Source organism: Pocillopora damicornis, chromosome 5 (genome assembly GCF_964200805.1).
Source record: "Pocillopora damicornis chromosome 5, jaPocDami1.2, whole genome shotgun sequence".
NCBI lineage: Eukaryota > Metazoa > Cnidaria > Anthozoa > Scleractinia > Pocilloporidae > Pocillopora > Pocillopora damicornis.
In genome coordinates, this window is record NC_142674.1 from 13,748,706 (window position 1) to 13,767,411 (window position 18,706).

An 18,706-nucleotide genomic window follows, 5' to 3' on the forward strand; every position below is an offset into this window, starting at 1 on the left:
TGGTTCAACTGTAATAAAATGATATTTCTCACTAACACTATGAGTTTAAGATGCAATCATATTTTATAGCTAAATCATTTATTTTGATTGAACTAAACTTTAGAGCCCATGGTAGATATGAGTGCTTGGGAAGTCCTTGGTGTTCCCAAAGAAGTTCAGAGAGGACTCAGTGAACAAAGTTTTACTACACCAACCCCTATACAGACTTTCTCCCTTCCACCTGCAATATTCCACCGCAGGGACATCATTGGTGCAGCAGAAACAGTGAGTTGAATTAGAGCAGTTAGATTGGTGGAGGTCTCTTTTTTTTATGTGTATTGTTTGTGTACTTGGTTTCACAACTATTTTGAAGAATCCTTTTTTTTTTTTGGAAAGTGAGAGAGAGAGAGAGGAAAAAAATAATTTTTCAACATGTACATGTGTCTACTATGATGTACACCTAGCTCATTTATGTGTAACAAGACTTTTGCACACATTATAGCAAACAGTTTCTGATTCTTTAGAGCTGGTCTTTGACCTGAATTAATGTCTAAGTACTAAGTGATTGTTGAATAATTATAAATATGACTTTAATTTGTAAAAGCACTCTTGAGGAGAGCTGTTGAGCTGAAAGTATGTGTATGATGTACCTCTTGAGAGAGGGCTCTGACTGACTGACTGACTGATGGTTAAATTTTACTCTCTTAAGAACTAATGTAATAGTTCTTCCTTCTATATGTAGGCATTCTATATCTTCCTATAGTTGGTTGATGGAACATTATTTATACAAAAATGTGTATTACATTAAGATTGTCAAGATAAGTCCCTTCAAGTTCTAAGTTTCATAGTTCTCATATCATTTGTTGGATAATGCCTTGAAATTGTCTGTTAAAGTTATGATAAAATCACTTGGGAGAAGTTTAGCTTCCAGGAATGGCTGGTTTTTGAGGAGGTTATTATTTAAGGGTATTAATTAAAACAATTTTATGTATTTACTAGGGTTCAGGGGTAAAACACTAGCCTTTGGGATTCCAATTCTCACCCATATCCTTGGCCACAAGTCCAATCAAGAAGCAGGTGAAACTACAGAAAATACTACCAAAAATAATGCTACAGAAGCCACAGAAACTGGTAATGGAACATCCAAGCTCAAGAAAACACTCCTGGCGTTGATAATGACACCAACCAGAGAATTGGTTATACAAATAAAGAATCATCTTAAACAGGCTGCAAAACACACATCTTTAGAGGTAACATCATGTACTTAAATTGACAATTTGGAAGTCACCTCCACAGTTAGTTTCTGTTTTCCCATTGTTAGAAACTCAATTATTTCTTTATTTTTATTGGCCCAAGTCAATTTTGTCTCCTGAGCCTTCAATACTCCTCTTTTCAGTGGAGCAGAATGCAAAACTATCTCTTGTTTGGAAAGCATTTTTTAATTTTTTGGGGGAAACATGAATTTGTAGCCACAATAGGCTTTAAAGCAATTTAAATAATGATGAGTTAGAGCTGAAAACATAAACTCTATTGTTTTTTGGTACCTTCACCAGCAAAGTATATAAAAACCCTTTTGTTCAGAGAATTACAATCCCAGCCCCTATGATGTACCATTTAACCCCTACCCTCCCCTCCCTTGCCACCCCTTCTAGTCCTGTTTCAACTTCATCTTTTATCGGAGAAATACCCACCAAACAAAGTACCTCAAAATCATTTGAATCAGTAAACAATTCCTTTTTTTCAAGATTGTTGCTGTGGTTGGAGGAATGGCACCTCAAAAACAACAGAGACTTTTAAACAAGTGTCCTGAGATAATAGTAGCCACCCCGGGAAGACTGTGGGATTTGATTTCCGATGTAAGTACCTCATGTATCATAAGTTGTACTGATTCACTTTCTTTTAGAGATCTGAAACAGTCAACACACACTTGTACATGTAGGTATGTTTCTCTTGAGATCGGTTGACCTGTGTAGTTTTCAGCATGAATTTGGATTTCGAATGTCGTGTAAGTTTTTCCGTTCGTAAAACGCCGTAAAAAATGATAATTACAGCTGTAAGCATTTTCTACTGCTCTGTAAACATCAGTGCCGGGCGTTTTTTTTCTTTTTCGTATACCCAACGGTTAAATTGGAGTGTAGCCTCTTTCTATCAAATGGATGATTCTAGAGATATCTTCTGGCGGCGTTTAATTTTAGGGTTAAGAGCATGCCGTTTGGAGCACTTGAGATATCTTGTGATTGACGAGGCAGACCGAATGGTCGAGCAAGGCCACTTTCAAGAATTATCTTCTATATTGGAGCTCATTCAAAGAAAGAGGCAATGGACTTCAATTTCCATCGGAGCTTCAATTTCTTTCAGGCTTCTCTTTCTGAAATTAATAGTTTTCATGACTGTCAACCGGTAAACTGAGGTAAATAACTCTCTTTTTATCAAAGTTTAACTTTAATGTTTCCTTTTCGCAGTGATAATGATGAAGATGAGGGAATTGCAAAGCAAAGACATCTACAGAAGTTTATTTTCTCTGCAACTTTAACTCTTCCAAAGTCGTTTAAGAGGAAAGGAAAGTAAAAGAAGACCACAAGCGAAGAAGTCTTTGGTAAATCACGGCATATTTGACTCAGAGTAATAGAAGCTAGAGATAGTATCAACGTATTTTATCAGCTATTACTAAAGAATGAAATGTTTTAAATAATCCATCATTTAAAACCCGAAAATTTGCTGCTTTATGAAGTGTGTCGAAGCTTGTATTGTGTTGTTTTGCTTTTGTCTTTGTTATCTAACATCCTAGTTAAACACGATTAAGTTGATCGGCTTGTGTTCTTCCGTTAACAGGAATACTCTTTGTATTTTACGTTTTTAATGTCACCGATGGACAAAGTTGGGCAGCTGAAGAACAGTTGTAAAATTATCGATGTCACCAACAAGAGAGGAACCGTAGACAGAAGCAAAGATCTCATGTGTAATTGAAGAGAAGGTTTGTAATAGTTGAGCTGACAAGGAAGAGAAACACTTCAAGATCCAGGATACAATTTTTATTACTTTTTATTGTTGGTTTGAGCCAAATGTATCGACAAGTACACCGCACTGTCTAGGAACATGATCCATGGAGGTGTACCAAGTGAAATCGAAGGAGAACTACAAAACATACAGAGAGTATAGTTTACGAACTAACCGACCAATGGAATTTACTTTATTTATAGACTATAACTGGGTCGCCTTGACTGATTAAAACCCGCCCCTCTCCTCCCTTGGAGAATATTTAAAGCTAGATAGGAAGTACACCAGCAAATGAAATTTTTTCTGATTTTTTTCTTGCCTGTTAGATTTCAGCAAAGTGCGAGTGGCTTACTTCTGGCTACAGGTGTGGCTGCGAGAGGTTTGGACATACCAGCTGTTGAGCATGTAATTCACTATCAAGTTCCGAAGGACCTTGATGTAAGTACGTGTAAGTATGTGTGTACGGTTGGTTAGCTTGTGCAGTTGGTTAGCCTGTGCGGCAGGCGGGAACGGGAGCGATTGCTTTTTGGCGGCAGTGCTTTCATTCTCCGCAAAACTCTACCCTGACAAAAGGCTTCGGAAGTCACGCTGCTTCAACCAACCATGCGCGTTGACCAAGGTGTGGGCTACAAGTCTCAACTGTAAGAGAAGCTCAGCCAGAAACCTCTAAATTTATTTTATTGCGTTTATTTACTTATAACTAAATCTTCATTTTCTAAATCTTTGTTTTGTTTCCGATTTGAGTTAATGTGTGAGGTTCACCTACCGAAATCAAAATGTAATTCATTTAAGTTAATGAGTTTTGATTTAGGAAAAAAAATTGACTCTGTTCTCCAAATGCAGTTTATATGAGAGGAGCAGCTTGTCATTATTTATCGTCCTCAGTTGTATCTCATTTAATAGTGAACTGTTGTGTAATGATCTAACCACAATGTAAGTATTAACTTTAGCGCAACCATCTCATGTGATCCTGCGTTCCTAAATTCTTTCTCTGTGTTCGTTAACAGCTTTACATTCACCGCAATGGACGGACAGCTAGAGTAAGCAGGGAAGGTCTGAGTGTCGTTCTTGTTCACCCCAGAGGAAGTGGGATCATACAAGAAAATTATGAAGACGCTTAATGGAGGTAATGTGTCTTTATTATGTCCAAAGTATCTCTTTAACAGTTAAACTCTAAAAGGTTATTTGCAAATTCCCCTTTAAGGTAAAGTATAGCGTTTATACAGACCCATGTGGCACATGGGGCCGGTGCTTAACTCCAGTTTCCTTTAGCATGAAGCGGCTGGATGGGATGCCAGTCCATTGCAGGGTTACCCCCAGCATATTCGCTGGTACCCATTTGTACACCTGGGTGAAGAGAAGCACTGTGAGAGTAAAGTGTCTTGCCTAAGAACACAACAGAATGACCCCGGCCAGGGTTCAAACCCGGACCACTCGATCCGGAGTCGAGCGCACTAACCATAAGGCCACCTTTAAGGTGCCATAGTTTAAATCTCCTTTTTAGTTATATAAAAATTCATGCCTCAACGTTAGTATGCATATTCTACATGCATACTGTTCTCTATCATACCTCTAACCTTGTTAATTTTTTTCGGCCTTCAAAACTGGCCTTCACGGCAAGTTCGAACTACCCGCATTCTCTATCTTTTTAGGTGTGAAAGGCATTTTGGGTTGATGACGTGCAATGGTTGCGCCGTTCTTTCGTAGTTGGGGTTATCCTGGGGTTTTCCCTTGCAAAATGGCTAATAGCGAAACGTTCGAGTGCATTAGTCCGGTAAAAAACAAGCAGGATCCCCTGCCAAAATACCACATTTATTGACGTGCATGATTCATGCCACTGGAAGGACGTTTCTTCCAAAAGATTTGCGTGTGCGTTCGGAGCATTTCGACGATCATTGCTTTCATAGATCGTATCTATTGCGAGTGCGGATAGCTTTGAACAGGTGTTTATTAATTTCCGGAGTGAAAATTTGTAGGATTATTTGGCTTAAAAGTCCTTAAAATAAGACTATGAATCGCAAATGGCATCTCTTCCGATTAATAGTCTGAAAGCGTCTCAGTTCTATCACGATTAATAATCGTGGTAAGTACGACTATTAATCGCGTACGAACTCCTTAATATTTGTGTTTGATTGGCTTTTAGACATAATAGTCGTACATCGCACGGTTAATAATCGCACCTAATAGCAAATGTCCTAATTTATCGCAAGGAAACGTACTCTTCTCCGAAGAAAGTTCAAGCTCAACTTTTTTTGAACGGCCGCCATTACGACCAAAATTCAGAATTTAGTATTTCTTCGCACATAGCTTTTTAGGCAATAAATGTCACATATTTGAAGTTTTCTCGGGTTGAAGTTCTCAGTGAACCTCAATTCTGTTAGAAAGTGTGTTTACCAACTACATTTTCTTTGTTTTTCGCTCTTCCTCAAAGTACAGCGCGGGCTTAAAAGACGCGACTAGCATTTCTTTTCAACGATAATGTACACAAATACGTTAATTTCCGACAAGGTTCGATTAAATTGAAGTTTAACTGGGAAAAAATGCAAAGAAACAGCCAAATAAGTCAAACTACTTCAAATTCTTCTCAAATAACAGCCTCTTGGGAAGCTGGACATTGGTTTACGACAGTTGAAAACGGCGGCGGTGAAGAGTGCCAAAGATTGAATGCGATAAAATTCTTTCATGCTTGGATAATTTGCGTCCCCTTGCACAAGTAGTCTTGGATATGCGGAATTGGAAATTGTCAGGCTTAATCCTTTTAAAGAAAAAAGAAAGCAATGTGTCACTGAAATCCTTTCCCCATTTTTTTCTCTTTTTTTGGAGATACGTAATCCACCAAAAAAATGCGTTGCATTTAGATGAGCGAAACAAAAAGAGAAATATTTGAGTCGCGGCTAAATTTCTCCACGCTGTTAGACTCTTTCCAAAACTAGTGTGTTTCCGAAGTGGGTTCTTCAGGGGCAATAGGGAGAATAATCTATCGGAATGGGAAAACCATTTTCAATTTTTGTTGCTGCTTAGTTTTCTAGAGTTTACAATGTCACGCCGGTTCAGTAAGATGCAGGCGGTTGCGCACTCCGATTACGTTGCATTGTTGTAGCTTCATTTTCAATATAGCGGTGAAAGCAGCAAAAATCGGCAGATTTTGACTGAACATTCCGTAAAAGTTGGGCCGTTCATTTTTTCTTTCACCATAGGTAAATATAATTTGATTTTTTCTGAATGTGCAAACGTATTTTTTTGTACGTATTTGTCCCGTATTCTATGGTTCCCAAGGACAAACGCAGTCACTGTTTTTCAGTAAGTAATTTGAGACCGGTTTTCGAGAAGGTCAAGTTTGATGTACGTCGTAGTTTGGAGCCTTTAAAAGATTTGGATGGCCGCTTTGATTCTACTTCATCAGCTCTGACCAAATGCTCTCAAACGGTACATGTGTTTCTCGCTTTTTAAGTGATAGTGTTTGAGACCGATTATGGCTAAGAGCAGGCCTATTGTTGCGTCACACAGCGTTACTATCGTATACTCAATTGTGTTGTAAATCTACTTTCCTAGGTAAAAGGAAATTCACTAATGGCGAGTGTTGTATGGTAACTCTACCTACTTGATCACTGAAGGACAGATGAATTAGAGCAACGAAAGGAGTCACTTGCCTATAAATAACAGTCTACGATGCACACGGTGACACGCCAGATAACCGGAAATCAGAAGGTTGTCGATGGTTAAAAGGTGTTGATAGGCTTGTGCGACTCCTGCCATTCGCTTGCGCTTTTAAATCTGCTAACCTGAAAGCTTAGCTGTTATTAGGATATTATTTAATGACTTTAGTTTGCGATGTGATAATAAAGATTACTTTTAAGGTGTCATTTCTCCATCTATATGTTCTTGGTCATCTTGAGGTTTGGCACAGCCGGATGAGATTGTGTTACCAAAGGTAACATTTTCATTTGTGCGCGCTATCTTTTTTCGTTTTCAGGTATATTGTCTCTCCCGCATAAAATAACTCCAAAGATATGTTTCTCAAAACCTCCTTCTCGGTATTCTCTATTCTTTAAGCATATTTGATACTCTGTACGTTTTTGTTAAAAGTTGAGCGTGACGAATTTGGTCTTAGGAGGTGTAAGGCTTCTCCTTTCGCGAATTCCGTATTTATGTCTTTAAGTGTATGACATGAAAAGTAGTTCGTGTATTAGAGGGTCCCTGTATTTTTTTTTTTCCAATTATGAAAATTACAAACAGGAACTCAAAAGATCAAGAACTTCCCCTCCCAAATTATCCATTCAGGGTGAGATTTAGAGTAACTCTCTAATCTGTAATAGTTGTCTCCAAAGGGCTGTGTGAAAAAAATACATCCGTGGGGGCGGGAGTGGGTTAGATATCATTTTGGAACTACGAAATCTATGCTACAAATGCTATATTACAATGCTTAATTAAGAAAGTTCTTCATTTCACTGTCAATTTTTTTGGCGTCCAATAAATATTCCGTTTATTGTTTTTAATTGCTCGTCTTCATGATGACGTCAGGGCTTGTCTTGGAGGGAGACAGAATCGTCTAGAGCAATAGAAATTCGAAAACTCGCTCTGTTAAGAAAAGTTTGAACTCAAATGGCCTGGGACTCAAATATGAGATGCACTAATGTTTAATAAGCAATATTCATTGCACTTGATGGCTGTCACCGCTTTTCTTTGGTCTATAAAACGAATTTTATATCAATTTTTTTGTGTTGTTGCTGTTTTGTCCTTCTCCCGCGACCATGAACCTTTGCGTCTAAACAATAGATTGTTTTGATGCGACGTCATTATGAATAAGGGCAAATCAGACCTCGTTTTGTTTTCTTCGTTATGGCGTTAGAAAATTGAACTATTTTTGTAGTTCTTGACACATGTCATTGTTTGTATAATCTCTTCTCGTTATATGCGCGTAAGTAATATGTAATAGTCTTTTTACTATATATATTAATGCATATATTTTAAGGTAGTTTGGGACTTAAAGAAAAGTTTTGAAACTTTGCATAAACAAAGATCGATACGGGTGAAGTTCAGAAATAAATGAAATAGAAATGGGGGTCACCGCGCTCGTTTTCAAAAATAAGAGGGGGTCAACTTCAGCAATCTTCCGTATGTTCGGGGTGGTTTCTTCCAAGCCTCATGAGAAGGGAAGTCCCTTTTTCCACATGGGCAATAAACATGTTGCAGATGAAATACCCGTTTTATTAATCCACGCCAAGACAGATCTTCAAGTGGCTTTGACGCCAAATTGAAAAGTACTCAATTATTTCTGAGTTAGGAAACTGGCTCCATTTACAATTCGCAAACCATACGCCACATATGCATCATATAACTTTGATTTCAATTTAATAGCGTTGACGTCGACCTCATAAGGCGCTAGTAAATACGTAAAGTGAATACTTTCAGTCATGAAAAAGCCACTGTCGTTACATTTCTTCGCAGCAGTTTGAACGGTTACCTGAATGGCATGAATTTTGTTGCATTTATCAACGATGACAAAGTCAAAGGCGTTGGTATTAGGACAATCGACTATCATTGCACTATATTTATCTCTAATTATCTGTTCTAGCAATTTTCTCACATCTGTTTTGCTTTGATGTCCACACAAATTTAAGTAGGATCTAGCAGCAGTGGAACCACATGCCTCTTCCTTGAAGGAATACTCATTTTTCACACATTCCTTGAGATTGCTATATATCAGCTTCTTCCAGTATTTGCCAACTACGTTGCCAGGTCTCCCTGCAGATAGGCCTTTTATGGTATCCACCTGATGAAGAGATGGAGCCTCATTATACTTTATCCTTTGGGGCGTGACACGCTGAATGAATGGTGAATGAAGTCATGATTATTTCTTTCACTTACCAAACGCAGGGACGTATCCAGCCTATTCCACCGCGGTCAAACGTCCGAGGCGTTTTTCGTTTTATTCAGTGAGATTTTATTTAATGTAAGCAAGAATGAGTAAAAAAATTAGTTCACGTTATTATCTTTTAATTTTTCTAAAAATGATGAGCCTTTTTCCGTGGAAAACTGACCAAAACTCTTTGCGCCTGATCCAAATTATGTTGACAAATGGCGCCGACGATTCTGCAGTTCACAGTATTTAGAAATTTTTTGGTAAATTTTCAAAACGTTTGGTAAATTTTGGTAAATATATTGGCAGTATTAAACTTTAATAAACAGTGAAAACGACAACCTTAACTTTTAAGTACCTTGCTTAACTCTTGCAAATTTCTCTAGTTTGACCGCGGTTAACCAGCCTATAGACCTGCAGATTTGTTCCCCGTGGGGCGGGGGAGTTCGGCTCCCAACTGAGCTGACAGCAGGGGGGGCTCGGCTGTGGCCCTAAAAATGACCCCTAAAAGGTACTTTATGTTGACTGAAAAGCTGACCGAGAGTGATGTTTTTGTACTCTGCTTTACACGAAAAATCAATTGATTGACTTATTGGCATCTGGTTACCGATTTCAGAAGTGTCGTGAAGAATTCGACATGTTTTGATTGTCTGCTCATTGTAGCACTTAATTTGTTGTTACTAGACGAGGTACTAGTCGAACACATTTACTATAATGTTTTGCATGGAAAAAGTGTTGTTTGTATACCAAACGGGGATTCGGTAACCGGTAACTGAAAGTCTAAAATCGGTCACCAGTAACTGAAACGCTGAAATCGGTAACCTGTCACTGAAATTCTGAAATCGGTAACCGGTAACCAGATTCCAATTAGTAATCAATTGACACCCTAAATGGTACCAAGTTTACTATAAAATTATATTTTTCAACACCTCCCCTAAATGGTACCATATCTGGAATTTTACACCATAAATGGTACGGCTGAGCCCCCCCCCCCTGTCAGTTTAGTATTAAGCCTCTCCCCCCCCCCCGAGTAGAAATTCAATACTTACTACATCCATTAAATAATTAGGATTTTCCAATGTATACTGCACAACAGCTTCTTCAACCAGAGGGCTAACGACGAATACTTCTTTCAAATCGAATCCAGGTGGTTTCAAACAAGACCAGGAAAAGGTTGATGGTGACCACCTCATTTCAAAGATATCAATAGCCTTGCAAGTACTTGTCATCGCTAGTGACCTGATACGCACTCGTTTGCACCTATCAGGAATCTGCAGTGCGTTGCCTTCTAGTCCTTGTAGAATATTAGCAACTGCCTTGACCATGAAAAGTTCAACGTTACCGTTGCCTCTTAGAAGGTACTTAGCGTCCTGAATGACTGTTCGAGGAACATAGCTAATGTGTGCCAGCACGTCGATCTGCCCGGGGACAATTCCTGCTCAGTCTGGATATCCTGTAATATGACAAATATAAACATTACAAATCATAAATGTAGTTGGTGATCAGTATGGTTAACATCAATCTACTGCTACTACTCGTTATCCGAATAATTTGCATAGCGACGCGACATTCGAGAGTGTAAAATGATAGTTTTTTTTCATTATGCAAATCTTCCGTTGTCTACTCACCGCTTTTTCAAACTTAAAAGTCCTTTGTTTCATACAACAATGAAATACAAAGGAAACTTATAACGCTGAATAACAAAGGCACATGAATCGCGCGTTTTTTTCGACCGAGCGTGCAGAAAAATCGTATATACGCGTCTGACTACCCTGCGTCGGGGCGCATGAGATTCGCCTGCGCAGCTAACGTATACGCGAGCGGTACTGTACATAGAGTAGTGAGGCCTCTTTCCTCACCGTCGATTGAACCCTCCGATTGGATTGTCGTTGCAGTTATAGTACCGACTAGAACTAACCCCCGCTTCACATGCAAACATCAGGGCAAACATGAGCAGACCCAGAATCGCGAAAAAGCCACCCTATTTATGGATCCAGAGGCTCAAAGACGCGACCCTATTAGGCGGCACATACCTATATAGGTTATATATGGGCTTGAAATTTGGTCGGGTTCACTTCAGAAAGTTCGGTCTGCTCAGGTCTGCTTTTGGTGCAATTTTAGCGGGGTATAGTTCTTGTCGGTACTGTATGTGGGAAAAATTATTGCACCGCATGTATTTATCAAACATATACAAACCTACATATCGTTAGAAAAATATTAGCTGTTCACATGTTCTAGCTGAAAATTTACATAGCCGATAATTCTTTGGAATAAAATGTTATTTCTCCGAAAAAGGCTGTCCAAAAATTTCCAGGTGACCTTTTTTATAGTCAAAATGACCGAAAATTTGGCAAATTTCATGTGTTTGTAGTGTTCGAAAATTTTAGAGTGCGAAATGAAGGGGTGATTGGAATAATCCCTAAGTGACTTCTGATCAACTGCTAGATTCTCCTTCCCGTTTGTCTTGTATATGCACATGTAACAATTTGGCTTCAGATCAGGAGTCACTTAGGGCTTTATTCCAAATAATGTTTGGAATAAGGCCCTAGCTGACTCCTGATCTACAGCCAAATTCTCCCTTCATTACATGAGCATATACAAAACAAACTGGAAGGAGAATCTAGCGGTTGATCAGAAGTCACTCACGGCTTTATTCCACTCACCCCTTCAAATTAAACAATGCAAAGCATAAAAACCACTAACAAAAAGTTTAGCTGTCATACGCCATCAGAACAGCTTTACTGAAATGAATAGTTGGGTGTCCACTAAAGAAGTACAACAAACTCACCATGATTTGTTTGAATAAGGCTCTGCTCACTGATTCTTCTGGGTTGACACAATACCCAATATTCAATTCATGACAACTGAGTAGAGGTTTGTCACCACCGAATAATGAGAACAAACCATGTCTGGAAGTTGCTACCATGACACTCCAGTTCTAGAATTAAACAATGACTGTTATAGTTGGTGGCTGTAATTAATTAATTAAAGTATGGCCACTTAAAGTGCCTGTCACCCTTAAATACAATCATATTTTCAGAATCTACTCTACACACATTGAACAGTGAAATGGTGAAATATTTGTTTTGAATAAATTAATGACATCAACCTGGGAATCATTTAATATACAACTACTTGTTTTCAACTCCGAGTAATATTTTTTAAGAATCAATTGACTATTCTCAGTTTACTTTTTGTATTCATCAAATTAATTATACTCAGGCTGTAAACTGCGCATTTAAATTGGTATAGAAGTAATGGCAAATTCCCGCGTTGATGTCATCTAATTAGCACTTTGTAAATTCAAATCTCTATAACTCAATAACACGACGTTCAAAACAAGAAATATTTCACCATTTAACTATTCAATGCGCGTAGAGTTGATTCTGAAAATATCTACAGTTCAAACTCAGTCAATTATTCAAATTAAGGGTCATTCCACAGTATTTTGTCTGTTGCAGAGATGACATTTGGAGATATGATTTATGCCATAAAGTCAAATCTAAATTTCAGGTCTTCAATTTATCTCTTATAGTGTGGTTACTTATAGAAGGTATACACACAGGTATTTTACATTACTCAGAATTGTACCTGACCCTTGCGGAGATGACATCAGAGAAACCACAATATTTGATGCAACAAATATAATTCAAAATTCCTCTGAATGTGAAATGCTTTTAAAATCTCTATATTTATGTTCTTTTAGACCAACATATCTATAATGCATACAAGGTCATGCAGTGTAGAAGCATTTGGTAATTTCTTGTGACAACTAAGTGCACACATGTTGTGGAGACGACAAAAAAATTCTACCCAATGCTAACAATGGAAATATTTTACAAAGTTCAGGTCTTACAACAAAACACACTTTATATGATATTAAGGATGCACATTTCCTGCCACACTGAACCTCCATTGGTTATTCTCAGAGTAAACTAGTTCCAATGCCCCAAATTTTGGCCAAGCAATTGATTTACTTGAACTAGATCATAGAAACCACAAAAAAACTATGTGTTTCTCAATACCTTATTCTCGGTATTCTTTATTCTTTAAGCATATTTGTGATTGTGTAGGTTTTTGTTAAAAGTTGAGCGTGACGAATTTGTAAATAAGTATTTCATTGAATTATTTGAATCCTTAGAATTCCACATAAATAGCATAGCATTACAATAAAAATGTATTTAATTGCATAAAAAATGTGGTTGATTTGTTACCCACGTAGGGGGGGGGGGGGTAGTCAAATCCCTGTAGCCTTGATATCCGTCGATCCATGCCATACCAGGCGGTGTGCGCACTCTGATTGCTTTGCATCATGGTCGTAAAACGAAAAGCGAGTCATTTGAATCCTGTGGCGGTCGAGTGAACATCTCTGGTGGCAGTGAGATTGCGTGAATAAACGTGGATTGTAATGGGGATTCACTTTCTGTTGCCGTTCCTTCGAAAGTGTTATTCCTCCGTGACAAATTAGTTATTAGGAGGCAACTGAAGAGATTCAGAAAGAATCGAAACTGCAGTCTTTCCCAAGAATCTACTCATTTACCAGCAGTTGCACTCTCAACCGATGGCTGTGTGAATAATATCAAGTTCGCGAGTCATTTAACGGGGAATCGACCCTTGACGTGCAAATGCATTATGTTACAAAGAGACAGCGACCCTCGAATACACGAACTACTTTTCATGTCATACACTTAAAGGCATAAATACGGGATTCGCGAAAGGAGAAGCCTTACACAAATTCAATTTTTTTAGCGTCCAATAAATATTTCGTTTATTGTTTTTATTAAAAGAGATTTCTTAAAAGATAAAACGGTAAAAACGACCAAAGAAAAGCGGTGACAGCCATCAAGTGCAATAAATATTGCTTATTAAACATTAGTGCATCTCATATTTGAGTCCCAGGCCATTTGGGTTCAAACTTTTCTTACCAGAGCGAGTTTTAAACGAATTTCTATTGTTCTAGACGATTCTGTCCCCCTCATAAACAAGCCGTGACGTCATTATGAATAAGAGCAATTAAAAACAATAAGATAAGACGGTAAAAACGAACGATAAAATCCGACGTTTCGGAGTAGTCATGACTCCATTATCAAGGTAAAAGTTTAAAACATGCAAATAACAGTATTTAAGCGATGTGGCGCGAAAAATTAACATGACGTGTCCTCCCTCATTACCAACGTACCCTTGGATGAAACAATTGAGATACTCGCGAACAGAGCTTTTGACAACGACTGGTCTAATTCAACCTATGACCTGAACCTGACCATAACGGACCTTGTTGACCTTCTCAGTGTAGCTACAAAAGGACAACTCTTCCAGTATAATGGAGCACTTTACGAACAGACGGATGGCGTGGCCATGGGTTCCCCCCTTGGTCCCCTGCTAGCTAATGTGTTCATGTCTTCAATTGAAGAAAACCTCGAGCGAGAGGGTAAACTTCCTTCCTTCTATCGAAGGTACGTTGATGATACACTTACTATCATGCCAAATATTGCAACAGCATCTAACTTCCTGGACACTCTTAACAAGGCACATTCTTCCGTAAAATTTACGATGGAAACTGAATGCAATGCCATGCTCCCTTTTTTGGGCATCCAGTTACTGAACCGATCGCCCCAAATAGAGACAAAGGTGTACGTAAAACCCACGAATTCAAGTCTCCTCTTACATTACCAAAGTCACGTTGACAATCGGTACAAACAGGGTTTACTCCGAACTATGCTGGGTCGAGCACATCGTTTATCTTCTTCTTGGTCACACTTCTCAGACAAATGTGACCGATTGAAGACAGTATTCTCGCGTTTAAAGTACCCCAAACACCTCATCGACTCTGCCACCAAAAATTTCGTTGACTCAAAGGTTTGTGACCAGCAGCGAACATTATTACCAAGTAAAGAGACGGATGACACAATTCGAGTGGTTCTACCATTTAAAGACCAAACCTCAGCAAATTTTGTGAAAGGACAACTCAAGGATCTGAGCCTAAAAGTGAACACCAACTTCCAGCCCGTATTTGTCAGCCGAAAAATTGATCAAGAACTGAATGTGAAAGAAGCAAAGCCATCGATCGTAAATGAACAGTGTGTTGTTTATAAATACCAATGTGACCTGTGCGATGCAGGTTATATAGGATACACACGCGGACATTTACACAATCGTGTAAAAGGACATAAACAACAGTCCTCAGCCATTGCCAAACATTGCAAGAACGTACACGGGACGATCCCTCAGGACCTACTGAAATGCTTCGAAGTTCTTAAGAAGTGCAGGAACAAATTTGACTGCTTATTGTACGAAATGCTTCATATAAGAACTTTAAAGCCAAACCTGAACGTGCAATCGGACTCTATTCGTGCGAAAGTATTTGTATAATCTTCGCACCTATTATGTTAATTTTTCGCGCCACATCGCTTAAATACTGTTATTTGCATGTTTTAAACTTTTACCTTGATAATGGAGTCATGACTACTCCGAAACGTCGGATTTTATCGTTCGTTTTTACCGTTTTATCTTATTGTTTTTAATTGCTCTTATTCATAATGACGTCACGGCTTGTTTATGAGGGGGACAGAATCGTCTAGAACAATAGAAATTCGTTTAAAACTCGCTCTGGTAAGGAAAGTTTGAACCCAAATGGCCTGGGACTCAAATATGAGATGCACTAATGTTTAATAAGCAATATTTATTGCACTTGATGGCTGTCACCGCTTTTCTTTGGTCTATACAACGAATTTTATTTCAATTTTTTTTGTGTTGTTGCTGTTTTGTCCCCCTCCCGCGACAATGCTTCTTTTCCACATGGGCAATAAAAACATGTTGAAGACGAAATACCCGTTTTATTAATCCACGCCAAGACGGATCTTTAAGTGGCTTCGACGCCAAATTGAAAAGTACTCGATTCTTTCTGAGTTAGGAAACTAGCTCCATTTACAATTCGCAAACCATACGCCATATACGCATCATATAACTTTGATTTCAATTTAATAGCGTTGACGTCGACCTCATAAGGCGCTAGTAAATACTTAAAGTGAATATTTTCAGTCTTGAAAAAGTCACTGTCGTTACATTTCTTCGCAGCGGTTTGAACGGTTACCTGAATGGCATGAATTTTGTCGCATTTATCAAAGATGACAAAGTCAAAGGCGCTGGTATTAGGACAATGGACAATCATTGCACTATATTTATCTCTAGTTATCTGTTCTATCGATTTTCTCATATCTGTTTTGCTTTGATGTCCACACAAATTTAAGTAGGAGCTAGCAGCAATGGAACCACATGCCTCTTCCTTGAAGGAATACTCATTTTTCACACATTCCTTGAGATTGCTAAATATCAGCTTCTCCCAACATTTGCCAAGTAAGTTGCCAGGTCTCCCTACAGATAGGCCTGTTATGGTATCCACCTGATGAAGAGATGGAGCCTCATTATACTTTATGCTTTGGGGCGTGACATGCTGAATGAATGGTGAATGAAGCCATAATTATTTCTTTCATTTACCAAACGCAGGGATGTATCCAGCCTGGTCTACCGCGGTCAAACGTCCATCGCGGTTTTCGTTTTATTCAGTGGGATTTTATTTAATGTAAGCAAGGATGAGTAAAAAAATTAGTTCACGTTATTACCTTTTAATTTTTCTCAAAATGATGATCTTTTTTTCCGTGGAAAACTGACCAAAACTCTTTGCGCCTGATCCAAATTATGTTGAAAAATGGCGCCGACGATTCTGCGGTTCACAGTATTTAGAACTTTTTTGGTAAACTTTCAAAACGTTTGGTAAATTTTGGTAATTATGTTGGCAATAGATTAAACTTTAATAAACAGTGAAAACGACTACCTTAACCTTTAAGTACTTTGTTTAACTTTTGCAAATTTCTCTCGTTTGACCGCGGTTAACCAGCCTATAGACCTGCAGATTTGTTCCCCGTGGGGCGGGGGGGGGGGGGGGAGTTCGGCTCCCATACTGAACTGACACTAGGGGGGCTCGGCTGTGGCCCTAAAAATGACCCTTAAAAGGCACTGTAGGTTGACTGAAAAGCTGATCGAGAATGATATTTTTGTACTCTGCTTTACATGACAAATCAGTTGACTGACTTATTGGCATCTGGTTATCGGTTACCCATTTCAGATGTGTCTTGAAGAATTCGACATGTTTTGGTTGTCTGCTCATTCTAGCGCTTAATTTGTTGTTGATAGACGAGGTACTAGTCGAGCACATTTACTATAATGTTTTGCATGGAAAAAATGTTGTCTGTTTACCAAACGGGGAATCGGTAGCCTGTAACTGAAATTCTGAAATCGGTAACCGGTAACTGAAAGTCTGAAATCGGTAACCGGTAACCAGATTCCAATAAGTAATCAATTGACACCCTAAATGGTACCAAGTTAATTATAAAATTGTTTTTTTCAACAGCCCCCCTAAATAGTACCATATCTGGAATTTTACACTCAAAATGGTACGGCCGAGCCCCCCTGTCAGTTCAGTATCGGCCCCCCACCCCAGGATTTGATCGCCAGAGTAAAAAAAATCAATACTTACTACATCCAACAAATAATTAGGATTTTCCAACGTAAACTGCACAACAGCTTCTTCAACCAGAGGGCTAACGACGGATACTTCTTTCAAATCGAGTCCTGGTGGTTTCAAACAAGACCAGGAAAAGGTTGCTGGTGATCACTAGCCTTGCAAGTATTTATCATCGCTAGTGACCTGATGCGCACCTATCAGGAATCTACAGTGCTTCGTCTTCTAGTACTTGTAGAATATTAGTAATTGCCTTGACCATGAAAAGTTCAACGTTACTGTTGCCTCTTAGAGGGTACTTAGCGTACTGAATGACTGTTCGAGGAACATAGCCAATGTGTGCCAGCACGTCGGTGGGCCCGAGGACAATTCCTGCTCAGTTTGGATATTCTGTAATATGACAAATATGAACGTTACAAATCATAAATGTAGTTGGTGATCAGAAGGCTTAATATCAATCTACTACTACTACTCGTTATCCGAAAAATTCGCGAAGCGACGCGACATTCGAGAGTGTAACACGATAGCTTTTATTTCATTATGTAAATTTTCCGTTGTCTACTCATCGCTTTTTCAAACTTAGAAGTCCTTTGTTTCATACAACAATGAAATACAAAGGAAACTTGTAGCACTGAATAACAAAGGCACATGAATCCTGCATTTTTTTCGACCGAGCGTGCAGAAAAATTGTATATACGCGTCTGACTACCCTGCGTCGGAGCGTATGAAATTCGCCTGCGCAGCTAACGTATACGAGAGATGTACTGTACATAGAGTAGTGAGGCCTCTTTCCTCACCGTCGATTGAACCCTCCGTTTGGATTGTCGTTGCAGTTACAGTACCGACTGGAACTAACCCCCACTTCACATGCAAACATCAGTGCAAACATGAGCAGACCCAGAATCGCGAATAAGACACCCTATTTATGGATCCAGAGGCTCAAAAACCAGACCCTATTAGGCAGCACATACCTATATAGCTTATATATGGGCTTGAAGTTTGGTTGGGTTCACTTCAGAAAGTATGGTCTGCTCAGTTCGGCTTTTGGTGCAATTTTAGTGGGGGACAGTTCTTGTCGGTACTGTATGTGGGAAAAATTATTGCGCCGCATGTATTTATCAAACATATACAAACCTACAGATCGTTAGAAAAATATTAGCTGTTCACATGTTCTAGCTGAAAATTTACTTAGCCGAAAATTCTTTGGAATCAAATGTGATTTTTCCGAAAAATGCCAGCTGAAAATTGTTGTCCAGAAATTTCTAAGTGACCTTTTTTTTAGTAAAAATGACCGAAAATTTAGCAAATTTCATGTGTTTGTAGTGTTCGAAAATTTGACGGTGCGAAATGAA

At 38.7% G+C, this 18,706-nt stretch overlaps 3 protein-coding genes and 1 long non-coding RNA gene across 6 annotated transcripts in view; 2 read left to right on the forward strand and 2 right to left on the reverse strand.

The window, feature by feature from the left end:
• The first annotated feature begins 2,441 nt into the window (after positions 1-2,441).
• LOC149045443 (uncharacterized) lies at positions 2,442-6,839 on the forward strand. Its single transcript, XR_016187264.1, has 3 exons — positions 2,442-3,414; positions 3,984-4,102; positions 6,529-6,839. It is a non-coding gene; the product is annotated as an uncharacterized LOC149045443 (long non-coding RNA).
• A 973-nt stretch (positions 6,840-7,812) lies between these two features.
• LOC149045444 (uncharacterized) overlaps positions 7,813-18,706 on the reverse strand; it is a 224,896-nt gene continuing 214,002 nt past the window's right edge. The window contains exons 4-6 of one of the 3 annotated variants that reach the window (XM_089208212.1): positions 11,625-11,774; positions 9,886-10,289; positions 7,813-8,749 (exon numbers count right to left, since the gene is read on the reverse strand). In XM_089208212.1, coding sequence (XP_089064338.1) covers positions 10,188-10,289; positions 11,625-11,774 — 252 coding nt within the window. In that variant the 3' untranslated portion in view covers positions 7,813-8,749; positions 9,886-10,187. Of the gene's footprint in view, positions 8,801-9,885; positions 10,290-11,624; positions 11,775-18,706 lie in introns of those variants that run through there. The other 2 variants (XM_089208211.1, XM_089208210.1) reach the window with 2 other exon arrangements.
• Positions 14,166-15,441, forward strand: LOC149045445 (uncharacterized). Its single transcript, XM_089208206.1, has one exon. It carries the CDS (start codon positions 14,192-14,194, stop codon positions 15,203-15,205), a length of 1,014 nt encoding a protein of 337 aa, XP_089064332.1. The 5' UTR covers positions 14,166-14,191; the 3' UTR covers positions 15,206-15,441.
• Positions 15,650-17,495, reverse strand: LOC149045446 (uncharacterized). The gene is made up of 2 exons (XM_089208242.1): positions 17,370-17,495; positions 15,650-16,235 (listed from the first exon to the last, which is right to left on the reverse strand). The coding sequence occupies exon 2, from the start codon at positions 16,047-16,049 to the stop codon at positions 15,696-15,698; it is 354 nt and encodes a 117-aa protein (XP_089064368.1). The 5' UTR covers positions 16,050-16,235; positions 17,370-17,495; the 3' UTR covers positions 15,650-15,695.